Source organism: Orbicella franksi, chromosome 14 (genome assembly GCF_964199315.1).
Source record: "Orbicella franksi chromosome 14, jaOrbFran1.1, whole genome shotgun sequence".
Taxonomy (NCBI): domain Eukaryota; kingdom Metazoa; phylum Cnidaria; class Anthozoa; order Scleractinia; family Merulinidae; genus Orbicella; species Orbicella franksi.
The window spans coordinates 5589680-5609601 of NC_138158.1; the positions used below are offsets into that span (position 1 = coordinate 5589680).

The window sequence follows — 19922 nt, forward strand, 5'->3', positions numbered from 1 at the left end:
AAAACTATATACATTACCCAAATCTAATGTAAGTAATGCTTATTCACTAAACCCCTTGGCTCCGAAAAGCAAAAAAGGGTAAACACAATCTCAAAGAAACCTATTCTTCTGAGATTAATCCTATCTACTTCTGTATCTAGGATTTTCGTCCCTACTCTTAACAAAAAAAAAAGTTGCCCATCTTTTCTCACTGTTCCAAGAAAAAAGACATAAGACATTAAATTCAAAAGTCTTCAGTGCCATAGCTAATTGGAAGCTATGAACTCATGCTCAGATGACTTTGTTGTGATTCTTAGCGGTTTGATACATTTTTGTATCATGCTGAAAAGAGTGTTTATCATCAGGATTTCCATCTGGCTGACCTAAAGAAAAAAAAAAGAGAGAGATACCGTTTGTTAGATTGAGCGCGAGCGGAAAGAGGTTGAAAGCCATGCAACTGGTGAAGATGTGTTAAAATCAGTTGTTTTATACCTGTATTCTTTGTAATCTCAAGTCTAATCGTTCGTTACAGAAAGTTGAATTGAAAGGAAGCATTTCAAAGAGTGTAGATATTATGGAAATTAGTAACAGTGAAATATCATAAAAGCATGAAAGACTCACCCGATAGAACGATACATATAATCTACGGTGCGGAGAAAGGAGTAACAGGAAGGAATATTCATTGTGTTTAAAAAAAACTAATTACAAATCTGTATAGTAAGTGAACAGACTACTTAGAATAGCTTTCTTACTATCAAGAGCGGGAAATATGCATTAAGCTCGGGAGGGGGGAGGATACTCCCTTATATGGGCTATATAGGTATGTGCGGCCCCGAAGGGCAGGGTTTTTAAACCATTTTGGTCATAAATACGGTCTCGATTTTGGCCATTTTGGTCTTAAATGGGGTATGGCTTTAGCACTCTAGTCTTGAATTGAACATGTTTCTTGAAAGAAGCTACTTTTTCATCATTATCAATAAGACCGTGAACAAAAGCCCTTCATGACTTATGTTTTGCGCAACTATGATAGCCGCAACGGTCACAAACAGGGTATTGAATTTTTGGCCAGGTCATAAATAAGGTAGTGAAAATCGCAGATTTTGGTCATAAATAGGGTGAGGGGTTTGGCAAGTGGACCGCATGCCCACACCCAACTTTTCTGGGAGCAGCCCCCTACCCCTCCCCCCATGTCATAAAGGTCATACACGTGGAATACCAGTGGGATATTTCACACACCTTGCATTTTCTCTTGACCAATCTCTTCCAAGCTATCAAAGATGACGTCATCTCCAATGAGGACAAATGGGGCCCAATAAAGGGGATCTCCGAATTTCTCTGAGTGTCTCAAAGTAGCTGTAGCCTGATAGAGAGCCTCACTTGTTTTTTTCCCGAGCTTCAAATGTTGGTAGAAGCTGCGCATGAACTCGATGGTGGCTTCGTCATCGATGGCCCACAGAGAAGCAAGGACGGACCTGGCACCTGCACCAAGAAATGCGCGAGCGATGCCAATAACACCCTCAGCTCGAATGTGACCTCTTGCACTGTGACAGCAGCTGAGAACAACCAGTTTGGCTCGCGCTTTGGCATTCTGTACCTCGGCCATTGTAAGCACAACATCTTCTTCGTCAAGTATTGGTTTGCGTTTTTCAGGAGGAGGAGCCAAAGCAATTTCGCCTGTTTGGGGATTTCCGTGGGCTGCAATGTGGACTAAGGCTGCTTTGTCTAGCTCTTCTAGAAAACGAGCTTTTGTCGCTTCCTGTCCGATAAGAGGCTGAACTCCAACCATCTTGGCTATTTCTCGAGCCTCTTTGTTGGCTTTTTCTAGTCTTGTTACTGGCTCTGGTTCTTGTATTCCTTTGAGTTTCACCAAGCCAACGTCTGGATCGCCAACAACCACAGCTCCCTTCTGATTATGATATTCAGATGGACATTCAAAAATTGCTTTCATTATTGACAAAGAGGGCAACACCCGTATTCTGTGTTTCTCTGCTAGACTTTCGTTGTTTTCGTCTCGAAGGGCCGCGAATGGGACCCTGTGAAGTCCCTCGTCAGGAACAATTATGAGATCTTTGGCTGTGTGATCGTGAAATGCGCAGCCCAACAATACATCATAAAGTTTCTCCAGCGCACTTGGTCTATCTGTTGGAGTGATGCGCTTAGAAGGACGGCAGCCTGCTTGGTTTTTCTCCAGGTTTTCCAGCTCTTGCAATTGGTCGATATGTTCATTCTTGTTTAAACGTCGAGCTTCCCTTGACAGAAAGGAGCGATCTTCGCATTCCACAGTCTTGCCGTTAACGCCAATTTCAACAATTGCTTCGCCAAGCAGATTCTTCCACTCGGTTGCTTCGCCCATAAACTTGGGATCACCATTCGGCTGAAAGCTCCAGACTATCACATTTTCCGTTCCTTTTCCAGAAAGGGCATAGTATATGATGCGACTTTCTAAACGTGAAACGACCTCACGCATGTTCGTTCCACTGAGGTTTTCCCTTTTGACTCCTCTTGGGTCTTTTTGGCCGTACGATACCACCATCATGTCAGCAAGAGCCGCCGAACGAGAGTTCTCTGTGACCAGTAGTGCTTCTTCGTCTTTTTCTTGTTGAAGGAGACACTGTGTGTAGAGACGGTAAGCGCCGGCCTGTACGTCACTTAAAGAAACCTTGTACTCGTCTTTCTCAAAGAGAAGTCGTCTCACTTCAGCGTACATGGTAGTGCACTGTTCCAAGTGATCGCAAGCAAGTTCAAACTTCTGGAGCCTTGAATAGGAGATGCCGAGGTCGAAGTGGCAGAAACCTCTCTTGTCTAACCTTCCCATCTTCTCGGCAAAGCTCAAAGCCTTCTGTTGCAATTCAATGGCCTTTGTCAGTTCATCTAATTGCCGATAAACCTTGCCAAGATTTAAGTAGCCAGTCATTTCACCATCTAGTTCTCCTATAGAACTTGAAATAGAGATTTGCTTCTCATTATGCTTAATGGCTTGTTTGTAATTTTCAAGGCGATAGTTGACCATTCCGATATTGCCGTGGGCGGTCGCTTCTCCCTGTCTTTCCTCCAAATCTTCACAAAGCGAGAGATGTTGCAAATGGCATTCAAGCTCTTTTTGATGATTTCCAATGCAGTTGTACGCCCTTCCTAGGTTTCCAAGCATCGCTCCCTCCATTCGCTTGTCCCCAACGGCTTTGGTGTAAGGCACGGCTTTCTCGTATATCTTCACAGCTTGTGAATACATTCCGAGGGCTTGAAAGGCATTTCCCAAATTGGCGTATGAGGCACCTTCCAATGGCTTGTCTCTGATAGCCAGAGCGATATCAAGGCTTTGCTGATAACATTCAATTGCTTTGTTGTAATTTCCAAGCTGGAAATGAATGTTTCCCACCTTCTCGACCGACCTCCCTTCTCCTCCTTTGTTCTCTAATTCCCTGTTGATAGCGAGATTGAATCCGTGATGCTCTAGCGCCTTTTCAAAGTCTCCTCGGGAATAGTAGATGCTTCCCAGGTAGGCGTTGGCCAGCCCTTCTGCAGCCTTGTCACCGGTTGATTTTGAAATCTCCAGGAACTTTTTTTGCATCTTAATGGCTTCTTCGTAATTGCCTAAAGATCTATGGGTGTTTCCTAGGAAACCGTAGGCAAAACCCTCGTTGGTTTTATCGCCAATTTCTATGGAAAGCTGCAGCAATTTTTCCAGATTTTTTTGTGCTTCCCTATTTTCTCCCAGAGAATGCTGCGCTCTTCCAATTCTTCCAATAGCACATGCCTGTGCTGGCTTATTCTTCAGCATGTTTGCGATGGACAATTGGGCTTCATAATACCCAATCGCTTTTCTTGTTTCCCCACGACAGTGATAAACATTTCCAAGGGACCCCTTTGCATTTCCCTCGCCAAACTTGTTGCCCGTGTCTTGGTAGAGTGTCAGCTGCTGTTGATAAAGTGCAAAAGCCTTGATATAATCTCCTTTGGAAAGATAAACATTGCCGAGATTTCCACAAGCTTTTGCCTGACTCTCCTTATCCTTGACTTCCTTGGCCTTGGTAAGGTGCTTCTCGTTGTGAAGTATGGCCTCTTGATACCGTCTAGTCCTGTAGAAGACACCACCCAGTCCACCATGGGACTCACCAATCGACAGCTTATCTCCGACGTCCTCAGCAACGGTAAGACTTTCTCTGAAGTATCCAGTTGCACTTTCGTTATCACCAAGCTCGCCACAGGTGACACCCAGATTGTATAGACATTTCCACTTTTGCTTTTGGTCTCCTGTTGTGGAATTTGCATCCAAGGACTTCGTATGAAATTCAAGACCTCTCCGCAAGTCTCCTAACTTGGAATAGGCACTGCCAACAGAGGCATAGGCCAATGCTTCGAGATCTTTACGACCAGTTGTTTTAGAAAGGGAAAGACACTTCTGGCCGTAATCAAGAGACTTCTCGTAATCATCTAAAGAGAGAAACACTTCGGCGAGTTCGCCACAAACTTCAGCCTTCATGATTTCCTTGGATGTCCCCTCAACCTTTAGTAATGCTTGTTCTAGTAATTCTGCAGCTTGTTTATAATTGTTTGAATGCTTTTCTCTGACAAGAAGCTCGCGGGCACTTGAAAGAAGGGTCGAAAGTTGATCTTCCTTTTCTGCTTTCTTTTCTGTCAAGATAGCCGACGCACCTTCCGTTTGCTCTTCAGTTATATGCCCCTGGGGACTATCATTTCGTCTGGTTTCCATGTCTCTCTGAAATATTCATAAGCTTTTTCAAAATTAAAGCATCTTAGAAGAAACTGTATTGTCTAGTTATAATTCACTTGCATACATCTTGCCGCAGCCTCGACACGATCATTTTCTTGGATTTGAATATGTAAGTGCCAATCAAGGCTCAACAAAAACAGTCCCAATATTTGTGAATTAACTTTCAAGAATATAGATGCAAAAGTTAATTTACGTCTTATCCTCTTACTTACGATGTGGAGCTTAATAACAGCTTCTGGTGAATCAATTGCAAGGACAAGTGCAAGAGCCATCGATCTTTTCTTTTTTTTAACTCAAAATTTTGTTACAAATTCAGTTTGTTTTGTCTAGTAATTTGATTTCTGGCAATTATTTTTCTCTCGTGCCTTAGTTTTCCTTATTTGCTTTTTTACACGTATAATGTGGTACAAACGACTTAGTGACAATATGAAATGACAGTTCTCTTTCCACTATTAAGATGTGGAGAAAATGCGCCCTTGGGAAGGGAGCAGGGTTGGTACAGTGGTGAGAGCACTCGCCTCCCACCAATTTGGCGCAGGTTCGATTCCGGCGGTATCGAACCTGCGGGTTGAGTCTGTTGTTGGTTCTCGCCTTGCTCCGCGGGTTTTTCTCCTGGTACTCCGATTTTTCCCTCCTGAAAAACCAACATTTCCAAATTCCAATTCGATTAGGACAGAGAACCCGCATGAAAACCAGCTAGGGCTGATGTGGCTTCCTTTCTAAATGTTAAAGGTAATACGAAAAGAAAACTTTCCTCGTCTAATGTACGCCGACTGTGCCTACTTTGTTCCTTTATCGTTGCTGGACGCTTTTGAGTTTCATTAGTATGTTAGTCTGTGAATCGAATGTATATAATCGTTAAATGTATTTTTCGACTGGATCAAAGCCATGCGATCGCGAAGGGCCCTGCTCTTTCCGAAAATGGCCATGAAGTCGAAACGATATGGGGCTCCCAATTCATTGTTTTCGCTCGCTTCCGGGTTTCCCTTGTGCATAATACATTTACTTTCATTTCGTGAGAGCGAAGTTCTTAGACTTACCCGTTTTGATTAGCTTAGAAGCTCGTGTATTACTTCACCGTATTTCAATGAGTGTTGTTTCATTTCCTCAGAAACGAAACGGTATTATTTTGGTTTCAGGGACCAAAATCATTTCGAAAGTGGCAATGTAAACATGTTCTAGCTAATCGAAACAAACTGGTGAGCACAGACATGTTGTTGGGATATCGCAAAAAAAGATCGTAACCGGCGCAACGAACACAAAACGAAAATGAAATGAATCACAGAATAAACGTTTCCACGACGGGAGCAATTCTATGCTTGACTGAAACCACGTGGTGCACAAGAATGCAATCATGGTCGACATTGTAACGTGGCAGCAAAATGTCCGCCATAATTCAGTACTGAGTCGCAACAATATCCGACATGGTGGTGACCCATTTCAACTGTTGCCCTCTACACAAATAGGAAATAACGATATTACATTGCAAAACAGACCTTCGAGATGGGTTAATGCAATAATAACCCCGATCAGCATATTCTAAAAATAATGTAATATTTAGTTTTTAAGGTCTGCCAAAATTTCCCGACAACCTAATCAGTCCGGAAACGGCGATGAATATCCTTTTGAAATACAGCCCCTTGCTGCTCTTGCGGTTAACTCGCTCGCGATGAAAAAGCTACAATTTTGTATATTAATAGCGATCACTTCTTGCTATAAACCAAACAGGATATACACTAAATTCGCTGATTCCCTCGCCTCATAAGAGAGGAACGCAGAATTTCGCTTTAGAGGGCGACAAAGCATAAGACTGAAATTATTTTACTCGTTCGCTATAACTAAACGCACACAGAAAACCAACTCGTTTAAACTCACCGCTTTACACCGGTTTTAAACAAGTTTGAATGTCTGAGCGTCTTGTTTGATTCCTGTTTGTGAGGATCGCAATTTGTCGCATGGGCGAAATTTTCGCTTTCCGTATCTTCCGAGAAACGACGAGGGGACTTCCCCGAAAGTGACGACATGCAAAATCTTCCCCAAGGGGCCGACCATTATTTTTTGGAGGGGGGAGGAGGAGGTTTGAGAGGGACGGAGATAGTGAGTGGCGGATGGGGACTTTAACTTCCCTTTCGTAAAGAGAACGGTGAATAAGCTGTAATCTCTTTCGTGACGGAAGAATAAGACTGTGCGCTTATGGTAGAACATCTAATACTACACGGCTCGAGAATTTTATATGGTGTGGTAGCGTTCACTAAATATCTATGATGTGATGTCGAAAAATGATCTCGGTGGATTACCAGCTTTTCTTATCCCGGAAGGGCGTGAGAAAGAAATAAGATATTTATTTTGATTATGAAAACGAAAATTCTATTTACAACCTCACGGAAAGTACTGGATCTTTTCTTAACACGCTCAGTTAAACCGCGATTTCAGATAATTATTTCAATGAGATATTTGCATGCCTACTCCTTCAAACTATGACAAGCTAACAGGTCTATCAGAGCTCTTCGCTTCAAACATTGTGAGTAGATTGACTTTATAAATTTAGTTTAGACGCTGAAAACACGTTCCCTAAGCCCACAATAACTCTTGAGAAAGGACCGTTCAGACGAAATCTGATATTTCCGAATTCATTCAATTCGATATTCAAGCACGTATGTTAATTTTACAGATTGATGTTGACATGTAAATGAAAAGGTTTCTTTGAGATAATTTTTCTTGACCAATAGTACGAACGTACGTAAACAAATTCGTTGACCCATATTTAGAAGGGGCAAGTCCCGTAACGCAACAAAAAGTGAAAGTTGGGTTGATGCCCGGGGCTTTCCCAGCCCCCAACCCCCAGCGTTGTTTTGCGGGGCTTAAAACTGAAAGATCGCAATTCACTCGGCAGTCATTTGAATTACAAAGTACCATTACTGCATTATCTTGCATCAGCGCTCTGTGAATATACCCTTGGCTGTATCACGCTTGGGTCTGAGGTAATTATGTGACACACTTCCTAAAGTAGCCATAATTACGATATATTAAGTCAATTTTTGGCATATGCATAATCACCTTGAAACTGAACAAAGGTAATCTCAAAACAGTAGTTACTCATGCAGAGAGGAAGCAAAAGGACAATAAATAATACAAGACAGGGACAAATTGAGACGGGAAAAGAAAGATGAAGTAGAAAACTTGAAAGCAAATTTTCTCAAGGTCTACAGCTCAGTTTTGGTGTGTGACGCACCAGTGTTCACTGTGTTTGTAGCACGTGCAAGCTACATATATAGATAAGGTAGGTATACTGTACTCGCTATTGCATCAGAAATAAAATGCTTCGCATTTAGTCAAGCAGGGCATTAATTACGGGAAATCTCATCACAAATTCAACGGGTTCAGTGATCTTAAACAATATGACCATTTTAATTCAAATAGTTCTAAATGCTCTTTGCAAGCGGCTCGGATTCCTTCAGACCTAATTAGTTTTGTTTTATACAATGCTTTATCGGTAATCAAATTGTTTGCAATAAAGTAAGCATAAATCAAATCGCTAGCGTGTCTGAATTATGTTCATTACCAGTTGAAGGTAGCTAGCTGACAAATTCCGGGATTTCTACGAAATGACCTCACAGTGAGTTGGATATCAGACCGCCCGCGTCATGAAAGTCATCTATCGTGTTGCACGCTTTCTTTTTCATCCTTTAACTAGTCAAAATTAGGTGTTTAAACATAAAAACAACATTCACAGTACATAAAAAGTTAGTTTTTCCAGTTTACTGCAATAGGTTGTGGCACATTCTGTGAATTGTTCATTTGGATGTTTATTTAAAAATGTCTACTTTCCAAGAACGCCCATGCAAAGAGAGGTCAATAGTTGGGTTTGTGAACACTTCGAATTCTAAGAAATACATGCACAAGACGCTGGCTTCATCATCGGTTTTCCACGAACAAGATTAACTCTGAGTTAATCGTCAGTCACGATACTTTTGTCAGATATAAATCCACTGTTACATGCTTATATAAAACCCAAAATGCCGTGTTTGATTTGAAAGATTTTCATGTGACCTTTAATTGCGATTTTTGGAAGAAGTAATTGATCCGGCCGATGCCATTGATAGCTTGAGGACGCAACGATCCTGACCTGTCCACCCTAGAGCTTCAAGCTTCCTGTTTTCCTATTCTGGCTTCCTCAACTTCCAGTTCTTAGTTACTTAAAGAAATATATTTAAAAGTACATGCAGTTTCTTTTTTTGCAACCGGAAAAAATGATTTGGCAGTGTGGCCTGTTTCTTTCCGCGTATTTCAAAGAACCAGGCCATTGTTAAGGCTGTCAGCCTTGTTAACTGGAGTTACCAACTTTCGTCCGTATTGACACTGAGCAGTACTTGAGAACGAAAATAAGAAGGGTTTTTACAAGACTTGCAAAACGAACTATATAAGTTTACAGTGGAAAGACTTTTCAACGTAATTTTCAATAATCGATTGCCGTTTTGGAGTGAACAGTTTTTCATGCATTTGATTTCTGTTATATTTTAATTCCTATTTTCTTCTTGGAACTTCAGTGACGAAGTTCTCAGGCCGTGGCTCTTGAAAGTCGAGTCTCTTTGACTGAACGCGTGGACGAAAGGAAATGGAAGACGAACATGACATTGGTATGTTTTTCGCAAGTGTTTCGCATTTCTTTTACTAGATAAATTCCTCAACAATACTTGAAGAGCCCGGAAGCGAAGTGGACCATTCCTGAAAATCTGGAAATTTCTATTTTTCTTAAAAATGCAATAAAACTGGCACGAGTTTACCCACCAAAACCAGACGTAAATCGGAAGGTACTTTAGGGTTGGGGGGAGGGGGGGAGGGAGGGTGGTCCTTTTAAGCCATTCACTTTAAAAGTATATCACCGACTAGGAGGCAGCTATCTCTGTCTCTATCTATCCATCAATGTGACCCATATATCGATACCTCTGTGCAAGAGTTTGCATAGTCCAGGTTGGAGTGCGCCTTTATAGTGTATGTACAACTAGAGCTCATCTTCTCATATTCATAGATATTGACTGCCTGTTGAAAGAAGGAATACCGACCGTGGAAGACATCGAATGCTTAGCCAGGGACATAAGTGATAATCCTGACGAATTAAGGAAGTTTTACGAGTTACTGGGATTAAGCGATGGTGAGCCAGAAGACCCGCATGGACTTTGTTTGGATACCACAGACGGCGCACTAATTCTCAGGCATCTCGAGCTTACCCAGGAGAAATGTAAGAACATTACTTACAAAGGATTAGCCGCAGTTTTGGATCACACCTCCTTTCACAGAAGGGATCTTGTGCAGAAATATTGCCTCATTCAAAAAGGTAAAACACTTAAGTATAACCCATATGATGCTCTCGAAATGAACTTTTTCTCTTTTAGATATTACATTTAGCCACATAGTTGGTTGTGTTATGTTTGCAAGGCCATTTTAAGAGTGCGCTATTGACACATTCACTCAAGCCTGATTCTTCGTTATGAGCTCAACATAAAGTTCTTTCCCTCCCATCCTCGCAGATTTGATTCCTACCTATATCCTGGCAAGAGGCGGAAATGCCCTAGCAGCTTATCGAAAAGCTCTGAAGTCAGGTAAAACGTACGATAAGCGGGTCAAAGTGTTGTTGATCGGAGAGGACCGCGTTGGGAAGACCAGTCTTGGCAAAGCACTCAAAGGTGAGTCGTTTAAAGAAGATGAGGCTAGTACAGATGGAGTGCTCATGAGCGAAGCCCTCACAAATGCCAGTGAAAAGCCTTGGAGAAATTCAGAAGTTCATAGAAAGTCGAGTGCATACAAGGTGAAGGTTGCCGAGATTCTTCACCGAGAGTTGTTGAGAGGATCAACAGATCAGCCATCTCAAGATGACACAACAAGAGAAGCAAACATGGAGCTAACAGCAATCAATCAAACTACTCAACAACCAGGTGTGCTCGTTGTACTTCTTTACATAAGTAAATAGGTATACGCGGCGCCAAAGGGTATAGCTTTAGAGCCGTTTTGGTCTTAGATAGTGTATAGACTTTGACCATCTGTTCTAAGATAGGCTACTTTTTAGGTGCTAAGGCCTGGAATTGGACGTCCTTGTACAGGTAACGAAATCTTCAGGGAAATTTTAACCACTGGTCCAATTTAGGCCATTTCTAGTGAGCTGATGAATTCACTAACTGTCATAGTTAATTTACAGTCTGAAATAGGGTATTGAAAATAACATATTTTGGGTCTTAAGAAACACACCCCGAATTACAAATTAAGTTGATCAAGCTTAGTGTCATATAGGCTTCTGACCCATATCTTGACAATATGTCAACATTTTCTTGCGAAAATAAAATACTCACTAGTGTGCATGGTGACTGGGAAAAGAAAAGCTCGTTTTCATATTCCCGTAAGATACTCAGTGCAATTTCATCGCAAACTGTACGCTCTTCTATATAATTCTTATAGTTTTGCTTTGTGTCCCATTGCATTCAGCTTCGTTACAATTGCAAGTTGATGGAAAGGTGGACGTGGACACCATTCCAGACGATATTTCGAGTTTAGTCGAGGACAATTTTGGAGATGACGAGGTCGATAATTGCAAAGATAACGACTCCGATGGAATATGGCCCGTCATTTGGGATTTCGCTGGCCAAGCTGTTTATCGTGCCATTCATCCCATCTTCATGTGCCCGGAAGCTGTGTACGTCTTGGCATTTGATCTGTCAAAGAATTTGTTCGATAAGGCAGGAGGGAATACTGGAAACAATCCCTCGGTACCGAATCCGGACAGCGAAGATTCGAATCTAGATCATATAATGAGGTGGATGGACATGGTGCACTCCTTAAAACACTCTGCGGAAAGTGAGACTCTACCACCAGTCATCCTTGTGGGTACACATGCCGACAGCGTCAAGGAAGACCCCGACAGAATCATGGATTGCCTGTTAGACAGATTCTGCAAAAACAGACTGCTAGGTGAGCATATTGCAGGGAGCGTTGCTGTGGACAACACACGCGCTGGTAAGACACTTGGCCAGGAAGACCCAGGAATTGTCCGTTTGCGCCGGCAGATATTGGAAGTGGCAAATAAGCTGCCGCACACCAAAAAGGAAGTTCCCTTGCAGTGGCTTTACATAGAGAGCAAGATCCAACACGAAGCACAATGTGGAGTAAAGTACATCCCTAAACTTTCCTTTAAAGGAGAAATCGTCGAGAAATTTTGTAAAATTCAAGTGGATGACGTTGAAGCGATTTTGAACTTTCTTCACGATCGTGGCACTATAATCTATCACGAAAATGCAAATGATTCAAATGGCTTGGTGGTGTTGGATCCGCAGTGGCTTGTAAACGTGCTTTGCAAAATAATAACTGTCGTACCGAGCAGAGAGGAAAAGATTAACATCCGCAGCCATCGGAAGAAGCTCAAAGAGAAAGGCATTCTGGCAAAAGAGCTTCTTGACCATGCCTGCAGAGAGCAGGGCTTGGAGCAAGTTGAGCAATCATTGCTGTTTCTGATGGAGAAATTCAACCTTCTTTTTCGTTGTCCAAGTATGGACAACGAAGAAATCTACCTCGTCCCCTGCATGCTAACAGCAAGACCAGGAAAAGAAATAATCCCAACAGCGGTCGACACCTCGTCTTCACCAATGTACGTCACTTTCAAGACCGAGTACGTGCCCATTGGGCTGTCCTCCAGGCTTGTCGTGTTGTTTGGAGTGTGGGCGTCGACAAAAAGTTCCTGCGAACAGCAGCAAATTTTCGCGAACGCAGCCCGCTTCGTTTTAGACGGCAAAAACTTCCTTGGCTTGGTCTGCTTCAAAAGTGTGATCAAGTTGCTCGTCTGGTCACAAGACAAGTTGGACCCATTCTGCAATGATTCGGGATTCCATTCGGAGGTGTACAGGTAAGCACCTCAATCCTTCTTTCTCCAGGATTGATCAAAACATGATTTCACATTACAATACCAGTTCATAATCAAGCAAACAGGCGACAAGAATAAAGAAAAATCATCAACTAATTATAAGTGATATTGTCTTGATGGACCATCAAATTATCAGAATTTACATTAAAAGAACTGTAAATCCATCAGTAAGAAGAATTAACAAACGTTCTAGACCAGTTACCATCGCATGCTGCGGTTTGATATTTTCTGTGGTAGCAACAAACTATTTATTAGTGAGGAAGAAAAAAAGGGTAAGATTGATTTAGTATTTCAAGCTCGGGGGGTGGCGGGGGGAGGAGTTAGCCTGGAAACCGCTGTTTTGGCCAGCAATAAAGCCAACATGGAATCGTTTTCAATGTTTTGAAATCCTCTTAAACATTGCACGTTCGGTCTTTATTAAGTGTCTAGGATCTAGGTGGGCTTTGAGCTGAGAAATCGTCAAACATTTATTGATAACTGAGCTCCCAGTACCACCATCCAGACTTGTCGATTCTGCTATATTTAGAATTCACGGAATATTCATTTTTTCTAGTTGCTTGGAAAGGAGTTTGGAGACAATGCGCGGAGAGTGCCACTGGTTGCATTCAGTGTCATGGGATTTGTGTGTTCAATGCAGATTGTGTCCTGGAAAGGTAGACTCCACCACTGGCAACTGTATCTGGCACGACACAAAGGGATGTTTGCATGACGACTGTGCTCACTATATTCCTTTAAAAAGCCGCAAGTTCTACTGTCCAGATGCCTCAGGCGATGAATCCTTCTTGCTTGACGAAAACTTCGATCTTTGGGTTCAGGTGAGGAGAGTGTTCCTGGCTTTCGTTGTATAGCTCATAACTGGAAGAGCAATTATGACTTCGTGAACGGCATGACAAACGGCAAAATTTAATTGACTTCATCTGGTACGTTTCGGGTCAACTATTGCCAATTAGTTGTATGCTGAATGATGGTGCTTATACAACGAAATAATTTTATCACAGTGGCCTCGTATACATATCTTTGAGTGTGAGATCAGACGTCGGCTTGTCGCTCTGGGACCATTTATGAGCTTTCAGCTCACCCATCCAACTCATGTAAACCAGGAGATTAGATTACAGTTCACGATACCAGGAACGTTCGTGCTCTCCCGCTATCGAACAGTGTTTCCTTAGTCTGTCTCCACAATCAGTGTAGGCCATTAAAATCAAGACCAGCAATGTAGCGTCTTACCCAGGGTACCTTACAAGCAATATCAGTACATGTTTGTAATTACGTCAAACTGATCGTCATCTTTTTTTCAGGCCGTGAACAACAACAACACTCCGGATGAAATTGGTAAGTGGTCTGTTATGATTGTTATTGTCCCTTGGCAAACACTTCGAGCTGATAATGCTATGCTTTACTGCACTAATTTTAAATAAGCTTAAATAAGTGCATCCCTGTGGGGTTAGTCTCGTCCTAACAGTCTGTTTTCTTGTTTTATACTTTCAGTTGGCCGATCAACGCTGGGGTCTTCGCCTGAGCATTTCCTGAAAGTGTCAAGTCCTTCAGCCAAAACAAAACAGGTTTTGCTTTTAGCCGGAGAATGGGGATCTGGGAAAGGTGGTTTACGAACCCTTAACAGGCAACTGGCAATAGAGCTGGCGAGAAACCCCAACCTAGAGGTCAGTTTCTACGTTACAAAGTGCAGTGAAGAAGAAAAGCGAATTGCATCAAGCAATGGTATCACTCTTATAAAAGCAAAAGAACTACCTGGCTATGAAGACCTTGATCGGCTTTCCTCTCCACCAGAAGAATTACCAGAGATCGACATTGTGGTTGGGCATGGGGCGAGACTCGGGAAACAGGCCCAGCTGATCCAAAGATTCTGTCCAAAATGTGTTTGGGTTCAAGTCGAGCATACTGCTCCCGAGGAACTCGCCATGTACAAGAATTACTCTTTCAACATCTCGAAAGGGGAGCAGAAACACCATACGGAGGTAAAACTGGCTGACCGTGCTGACATGGTGGTTGCAGTTGGGCCAAAGTTAACGGAGCTGTACAAGACGTATTTGCGTCCTTCTCCCAACAAGAAGGTCTTTGAAATCATTCCAGATCCCAGCATCTTCCACGAATTTAGAGAATGCAAGCAGGCTAAAGACGACAGAGAAAAATTTAACGTCTTGGTGTTTGGTCGTGGTGACGCGGACGATTTCGAGCTGAAAGGATTTGATATAGCTGCGAAAGCGATTGCAGAGCTGAAGGACCAAGGGTACCATCTCTATTCTGTTGGTGCACCAAGTGGGAGTGAAGAAGAAGTGGCAGAGAAGTTACTTCAGCAGGGCATTTCTCCTCGTCAACTATCCGTTCGTGGATTTATCGAAAGCAGGGCAGAGCTTGCTAAGTTGCTATGTCAGGTGGATCTTGCCATTATGCCATCAAGGACGGAAGGCTTTGGTCTGACTGCTCTTGAGGCCTTATCTGCCGGTCTACCTATTCTAGTAAGCGGTAACTCGGGATTTGCAAAAGCTCTCGCGAACATGAAAAATCCCTTGGCTTCATCGTGTGTTGTAGATTCAGCAGACGCCAAAGACTGGGCTAAAGCAATTCAAGCCGTCAAGGAAAAACCCAGGTTAGACAGGCTACATGATGCACAGAGATTAAAGGTGTGTTGCGCGAATTCCTTCGCCTGGTCAAAGCGATGTCAAGCCCTCACGAGAGAAATGCTTGCTCGGGTGCGAGGTGAGAATTATATTACATTCTCTAGTGATAAGCCTAAATCAGAATTCCCCCACCGACTCTGTCTGTCTGTCTGTCTGTCTGTCTGTCTGTCTGTCTGTCTTTCTGTTTGTCTATTTGTCGGGCTGGCTGATCGCTGAAGCATGGTTCTCTTTTAGTTAAATATAAAAGAGGAGAACAGCTCTCCGGGTTCACCGGTTTTCTCCCCTCCACAAAAACATCTCCAAATTCCAATTCGACCAGGATAGAGGACCTGCATGAAAACCAGCTAAGGCCGAATGTGGCCTCCTCCCTAACCATCGTAATTTATTCATTTATTTCCAGAAAGAAAAGGTGACGACAAAGATAGCGGTGGGGAGGGAGATGAAGTCGCGACAGATGCGCAGTGTGTCAAATACATGGCAGAAGAGAACGAACAGGCAACACAACCTGCATCACCATCAAGCCGAAGATTCCAAGCTGTCAAAAATCCAGAGACCGGTAATCACGGTATGTTACAAAAAAAATATGGCTATTCTTAAACTTGAAGAAAGTATTTGTGATATTTACAGTGACAGTCACCCTTTGGTTTCTAAGTGGTTTTCAAGTGGTTCTTCATTACCGCATTTCCCAAAAGTAAGAGAAGAGGATGATATTAAGCACTTAATGACTGGCCCCAGGGGAAACAGTGAGTTTTGTTTCCTCGAGACCCTCAATGTTCGCCGAGGGGAACATTGAGGTCGAGGGGAAACAAAACTTAGTTTCCCGCGGGGCCAGTCATTAAGTGTTTTGTTATACCTCCCAACTTAAAAGTAGAAAAAAACTGAGAAGAAATCGTTTGCTTTACTCCAGCTGGCTCACAAATTTGCCGCGGTTTCAAGGAGCACGACCTGAAAACGTGCGAGTCGAATGTTCATGTTGTTGTTTCCCTAGGGAGTGAGTTTTTTTTTCGCCCTAGGGAGTTTGTGAGTTTTGACCCACGACACGTGACATGTTTTCCTCCAATCGGAAAACGTATTTGAGTTGGGAGGTATAACAAACTAGATTATTAAGTACTTATAACATAGTAGTTTATTGTCCATATCACAGGGTCAGGACCACATGAGGCACCTTTTCCCGTAGAACGATGTAATACCTTCAGAGAAGTCAAGAACATACCAACATTCTCAAGCTTGGAACACGAAAACGATGACAATCGGAATAGCGCAACGGCAAATCAAGAAACGGATAGGACAATAGCCGCAGAACCTTCTATGTCACCTGAGGTCGAAGAAACAGCGCTGAGCTATCAGGTAGGACGAGTAAAATGTGAAATATATATAGTTTTCTTTCACTTTTTGCGCTAGTTAGCTAGCAAGATGGGCGGGCAATTCAAAACCTCCGCTACTCTCACAGCTATCTACCATATAAATTCTTCACATTATTAAAGGTGCTTCTATACCAGTCACTGTGAAGAAACCTCGAATCACTTTCAAATTGAAGCACAACCCTGACAAGGCTGCAAAAGACTCTTCAAAAAAGCAAGGCTTATTATCAGACCTTGGAAGTAATCCGCATTCATCTGTATGGAGACTGTTAGGCCACATACATACTGCACTATGTGTACAATCATTTTTCAGTTTTCCGTCATTAACCGCTGGTTTCAATGACATTTAACAGCCAGTGAACAAAGTCAGTTATGAATAATACTGTATTCTACTTTTCTTTCTTTCCACAGAAAGAAACCGAACCCTGCCCTAAACAAGATGAATTCCAGAAAACAAAGGAAGGATTTCAACAAACAGAGTCAAGTGGAACGAAAGAGGAGAGGTACGAGTGAGCAACGGGTAAACTACAGGACTATGTTGTACGAATCATAACCAGACTTAAAATATATATCGCTATGTTTTGTTCACTTCAATTTACATCAAATGTTTGGAATTATACGAGTCAAATATGCGAAGAAAAAAATTATATAACATTGTTATATTGATCCATCTCTCTTTCAAAGTCAGTGGAACAAAGAGATAAAACACATCTAGCTTTTTTTGCTGAGCACAGGGATAGCAACACTTATTCCAACTTGAAAATGTCACTCTTTACGTCACTTAAACTGAAGTTGGCCTTTGAGGTCATAACTGTGAACAGAATAATAAGATGAGAATGTTTGGTCAGTGTCGCTAGGATTTCAGGTGCTTCTCTCGGTAAACTACGTTAAGGGAGAAAGAGACCTCTCGTATAGGGATACCTTTTAGGAACCCCTTTTACCAAATAGTTCCAGCGGAATTGAAGATGTAAGTACAAATACAGTATAACGTGCTATCGGCACCACAACTGTGTTCCCAGCCCCGTCCAGTTGCTGGAAATGTCTATCAAACTAGGGGTCGCCACGAAGCTCTTCGGAACGTCTCACAGGATTGGCTGAGAAAATGATATACAAACAAAAGTAACAATGGACCCTAGCCCTAAAACAATAGAGCTTCGTGCTAACAAGATCCAATGAAATTAGAGGTTCTAGGGAGCTTCATGACAACAGCAGAGTAGTGGATGGACAGCAGCTAACTAAGGTTCTCAAATCCAAGATGAGAAGAGAAAGGGTAAGAGAGTTGATCTCCCACGGTAGGTTTTAGATCACTTCCGCTTTCGGAAATCCCAGGAGTGCCTAGATATAGCCACCTCCGTCAGCCGGATTTTGGTTCCGTGGACTCCGCGCATTTTCATCCTCCACGAAAACTTACACGCAACGTGCGAGGCAACCTTACCTGAAGGTGAACTGGGTACCATGTATGAAAATAACTTGAGAGTGCTTATATTGGGAATAAGGTGAACTCTCTTACCAATCCTCTCTTGGTTCTGTTGAGAGCTCCAACTACGCACTTTCAATTTCGCATCCGTGAAGTATTTACAGACCTGTGTTGTTCTGTCAACAGCATCACTGAAATACGTTGTCGAAGAGGAGATGAACATGCTCAATGGAGAACGGATCGCGAGGAAAACACAAAGGAACATGTCCAACAGCCAAGGACCGAGAGTATGAAAGTGCAGAATATTAATCCCAGAGTCACTTTCATACTGGTCGTAGTAGCTGTACTGTTTGCTGTAGTGACCTACATATTATATTCATAGATTCTCCACAGGATAAAGGGGCTATGTCTCATGTGAAACATCTTGAAAAATTTAGCCTAAACGTTTCAAGTTCGAAATGCATAATCCGTCTCAAACTTCCAGTCTTAAATTTCAATTTTCAAACATTTACATTTACGTGGTGTTTAGTCTACCTTACTGGCAAGTTATGGTAATTTGGAATCTGCCTTTGACAGAAAGTTAAAAACTCTTTATCCTTATTCAACTACCAAAACGCAGTTTAAACATAGGGTTATTTTATCTCCATATATGAGCCAAGTCGCTGCATAGTGTCATTCGCCCCTTCCAATAAGCACCCCGTTGTTGTTCTAGGTGCAGCGGTTATTAGAGGGCCGCGTTTTTAATTGTTACTGTTAGGTGTCATGTGCGGCACTCATTCAAGGGCGCCCTTCATCGAGGACGGCGCTTTCCTGAGTAAATTTGAAATAGTTCTTTGTCTACCTTTAGCAAGACCTTTTTTAAAAATACGATCTACCTTTCAAAAAATGGGTGGAGCAATCTCGTTGAGTTGTCTACCGCTTCGGTCACATGAAATCCTATTGTAGTTTGCATTCACTTGTATTTTCTTGCTTGCTCAGAGGGATAAGAAGTTTCCCCTCGTGACTCGCGCGCAGTCATTTAGATGTCAATACATTACGCGTTTTTCTCTCGCCCATTACTCGTCGCCCGCGTGAGTTCCCAGTTGTAACATAACCGGTCATCACAGAAGATACATATGTAGCCTAGTAGTGATTACTAGTGCGAGCTTATCAAACGTTTGCGTCTGTCGACATTAATTTGTATAGGTGGTTTTCTTCCACTGGTTTAGGACCGGTGAAAGTTTGTTGAATTTTGTTATGCGCACTCGTTGGTGTCTATCCTTTAAGTGTGCTTACACGAACAAACGAACGAAGCGAATAAACGAACGAAAGGACGAAAAGAAGTGAATGAATGAAAGAACCAATGAAAGAACGAACGAATCACCGAAGGTACGAACGAACGAACGAACGAACCAAACGAACGGAACGCAGTGAATGAGTGAATAAGCCAATGAAAAAACGGACGTACTCTTTATCAAACGACGAAGTGTGTGACGTGAATGAATGAGGTTTCAAGGTATTTATCCTTTTTTTCTAAGGACAACTAAACAGGGACACTTGAAATAATAATAATAAAAGCAATTACAATGATAGCAATAATGCTAAGTAAGATAATAAATATTAAACAATTTTGAAGTTTTTTTTTAATTTAAGATAAAGTTTTTTTAAAGATCACTCTATAAATCATTAGCATCGATTCGTGGATAACAGCTCCAGGAAACAGAGATATCATGATGACAACTTGCCAAGAAAAGTTATTCCCAGTTACTATTTTTGTCAGGTTTTGGGTCGCCATAGATGACAATAATACAAGGGGGACATAGAAATTCTGTAGCAATCATTTTTTACAGTATCGGCGCAAGGAGTATTTGACTTGATTCTTGTTTGTTTTGTGCACTTTATTTACTCC

At 42.1% G+C, this 19922-nt stretch overlaps 2 protein-coding genes across 5 annotated transcripts; one reads left to right on the top strand and one right to left on the bottom strand.

Annotated features, from left to right (window-relative positions):
* Window positions 1-248: 248 nt before the first annotated feature.
* LOC145468089 (uncharacterized) lies at window positions 249-7262 on the bottom strand. Of its 4 annotated transcripts, none has more exons than XM_081451763.1 (3): window positions 6587-7262; window positions 1216-4696; window positions 249-362 (listed from the first exon to the last, which is right to left on the bottom strand). In XM_081451763.1, the coding sequence occupies exons 2-3, from the start codon at window positions 4688-4690 to the stop codon at window positions 271-273; spliced, it is 3567 nt and encodes a 1188-aa protein (XP_081307889.1). In that variant the 5' UTR covers window positions 4691-4696; window positions 6587-7262; the 3' UTR covers window positions 249-270. The 4 variants fall into 4 exon arrangements, with proteins under 4 accessions (XP_081307889.1, XP_081307891.1, XP_081307892.1 ...); XM_081451765.1 differs by having other exon boundaries at window positions 1216-4946; XM_081451766.1 differs by lacking the exon at window positions 6587-7262 and adding an exon at window positions 5752-6577.
* A 188-nt stretch (window positions 7263-7450) lies between these two features.
* Window positions 7451-18428, top strand: LOC145468084 (uncharacterized). The gene is made up of 12 exons (XM_081451755.1): window positions 7451-7692; window positions 9259-9348; window positions 9741-10046; window positions 10240-10644; window positions 11189-12599; window positions 13171-13432; window positions 13916-13949; window positions 14106-15335; window positions 15657-15821; window positions 16401-16603; window positions 17029-17120; window positions 18221-18428. Exons 2-12 carry the CDS (start codon window positions 9327-9329, stop codon window positions 18414-18416), a joined length of 4326 nt encoding a protein of 1441 aa, XP_081307881.1. The 5' UTR covers window positions 7451-7692; window positions 9259-9326; the 3' UTR covers window positions 18417-18428.
* Window positions 18429-19922: the final 1494 nt, after the last annotated feature.

Coding starts and splice junctions, on each gene's coding strand:
- LOC145468089 (XM_081451763.1), bottom strand. CDS start 4,690: ATGGAAACCAGACGAAATGATAGTCCCCAGGGGCATATAACTGAAGAG. Junction 363..1,215: donor TGGTCAAGAGAAAATGCAAG/GTGTGTGAAATA, acceptor TTTTTTCTTTAG/GTCAGCCAGATGGAAATCCT.
- LOC145468084 (XM_081451755.1), top strand. CDS start 9,327: ATGGAAGACGAACATGACATTG. Junction 9,349..9,740: donor GGAAGACGAACATGACATTG/GTATGTTTTTCG, acceptor TCATATTCATAG/ATATTGACTGCCTGTTGAAA. Junction 15,336..15,656: donor AATGCTTGCTCGGGTGCGAG/GTGAGAATTATA, acceptor ATTTATTTCCAG/AAAGAAAAGGTGACGACAAA.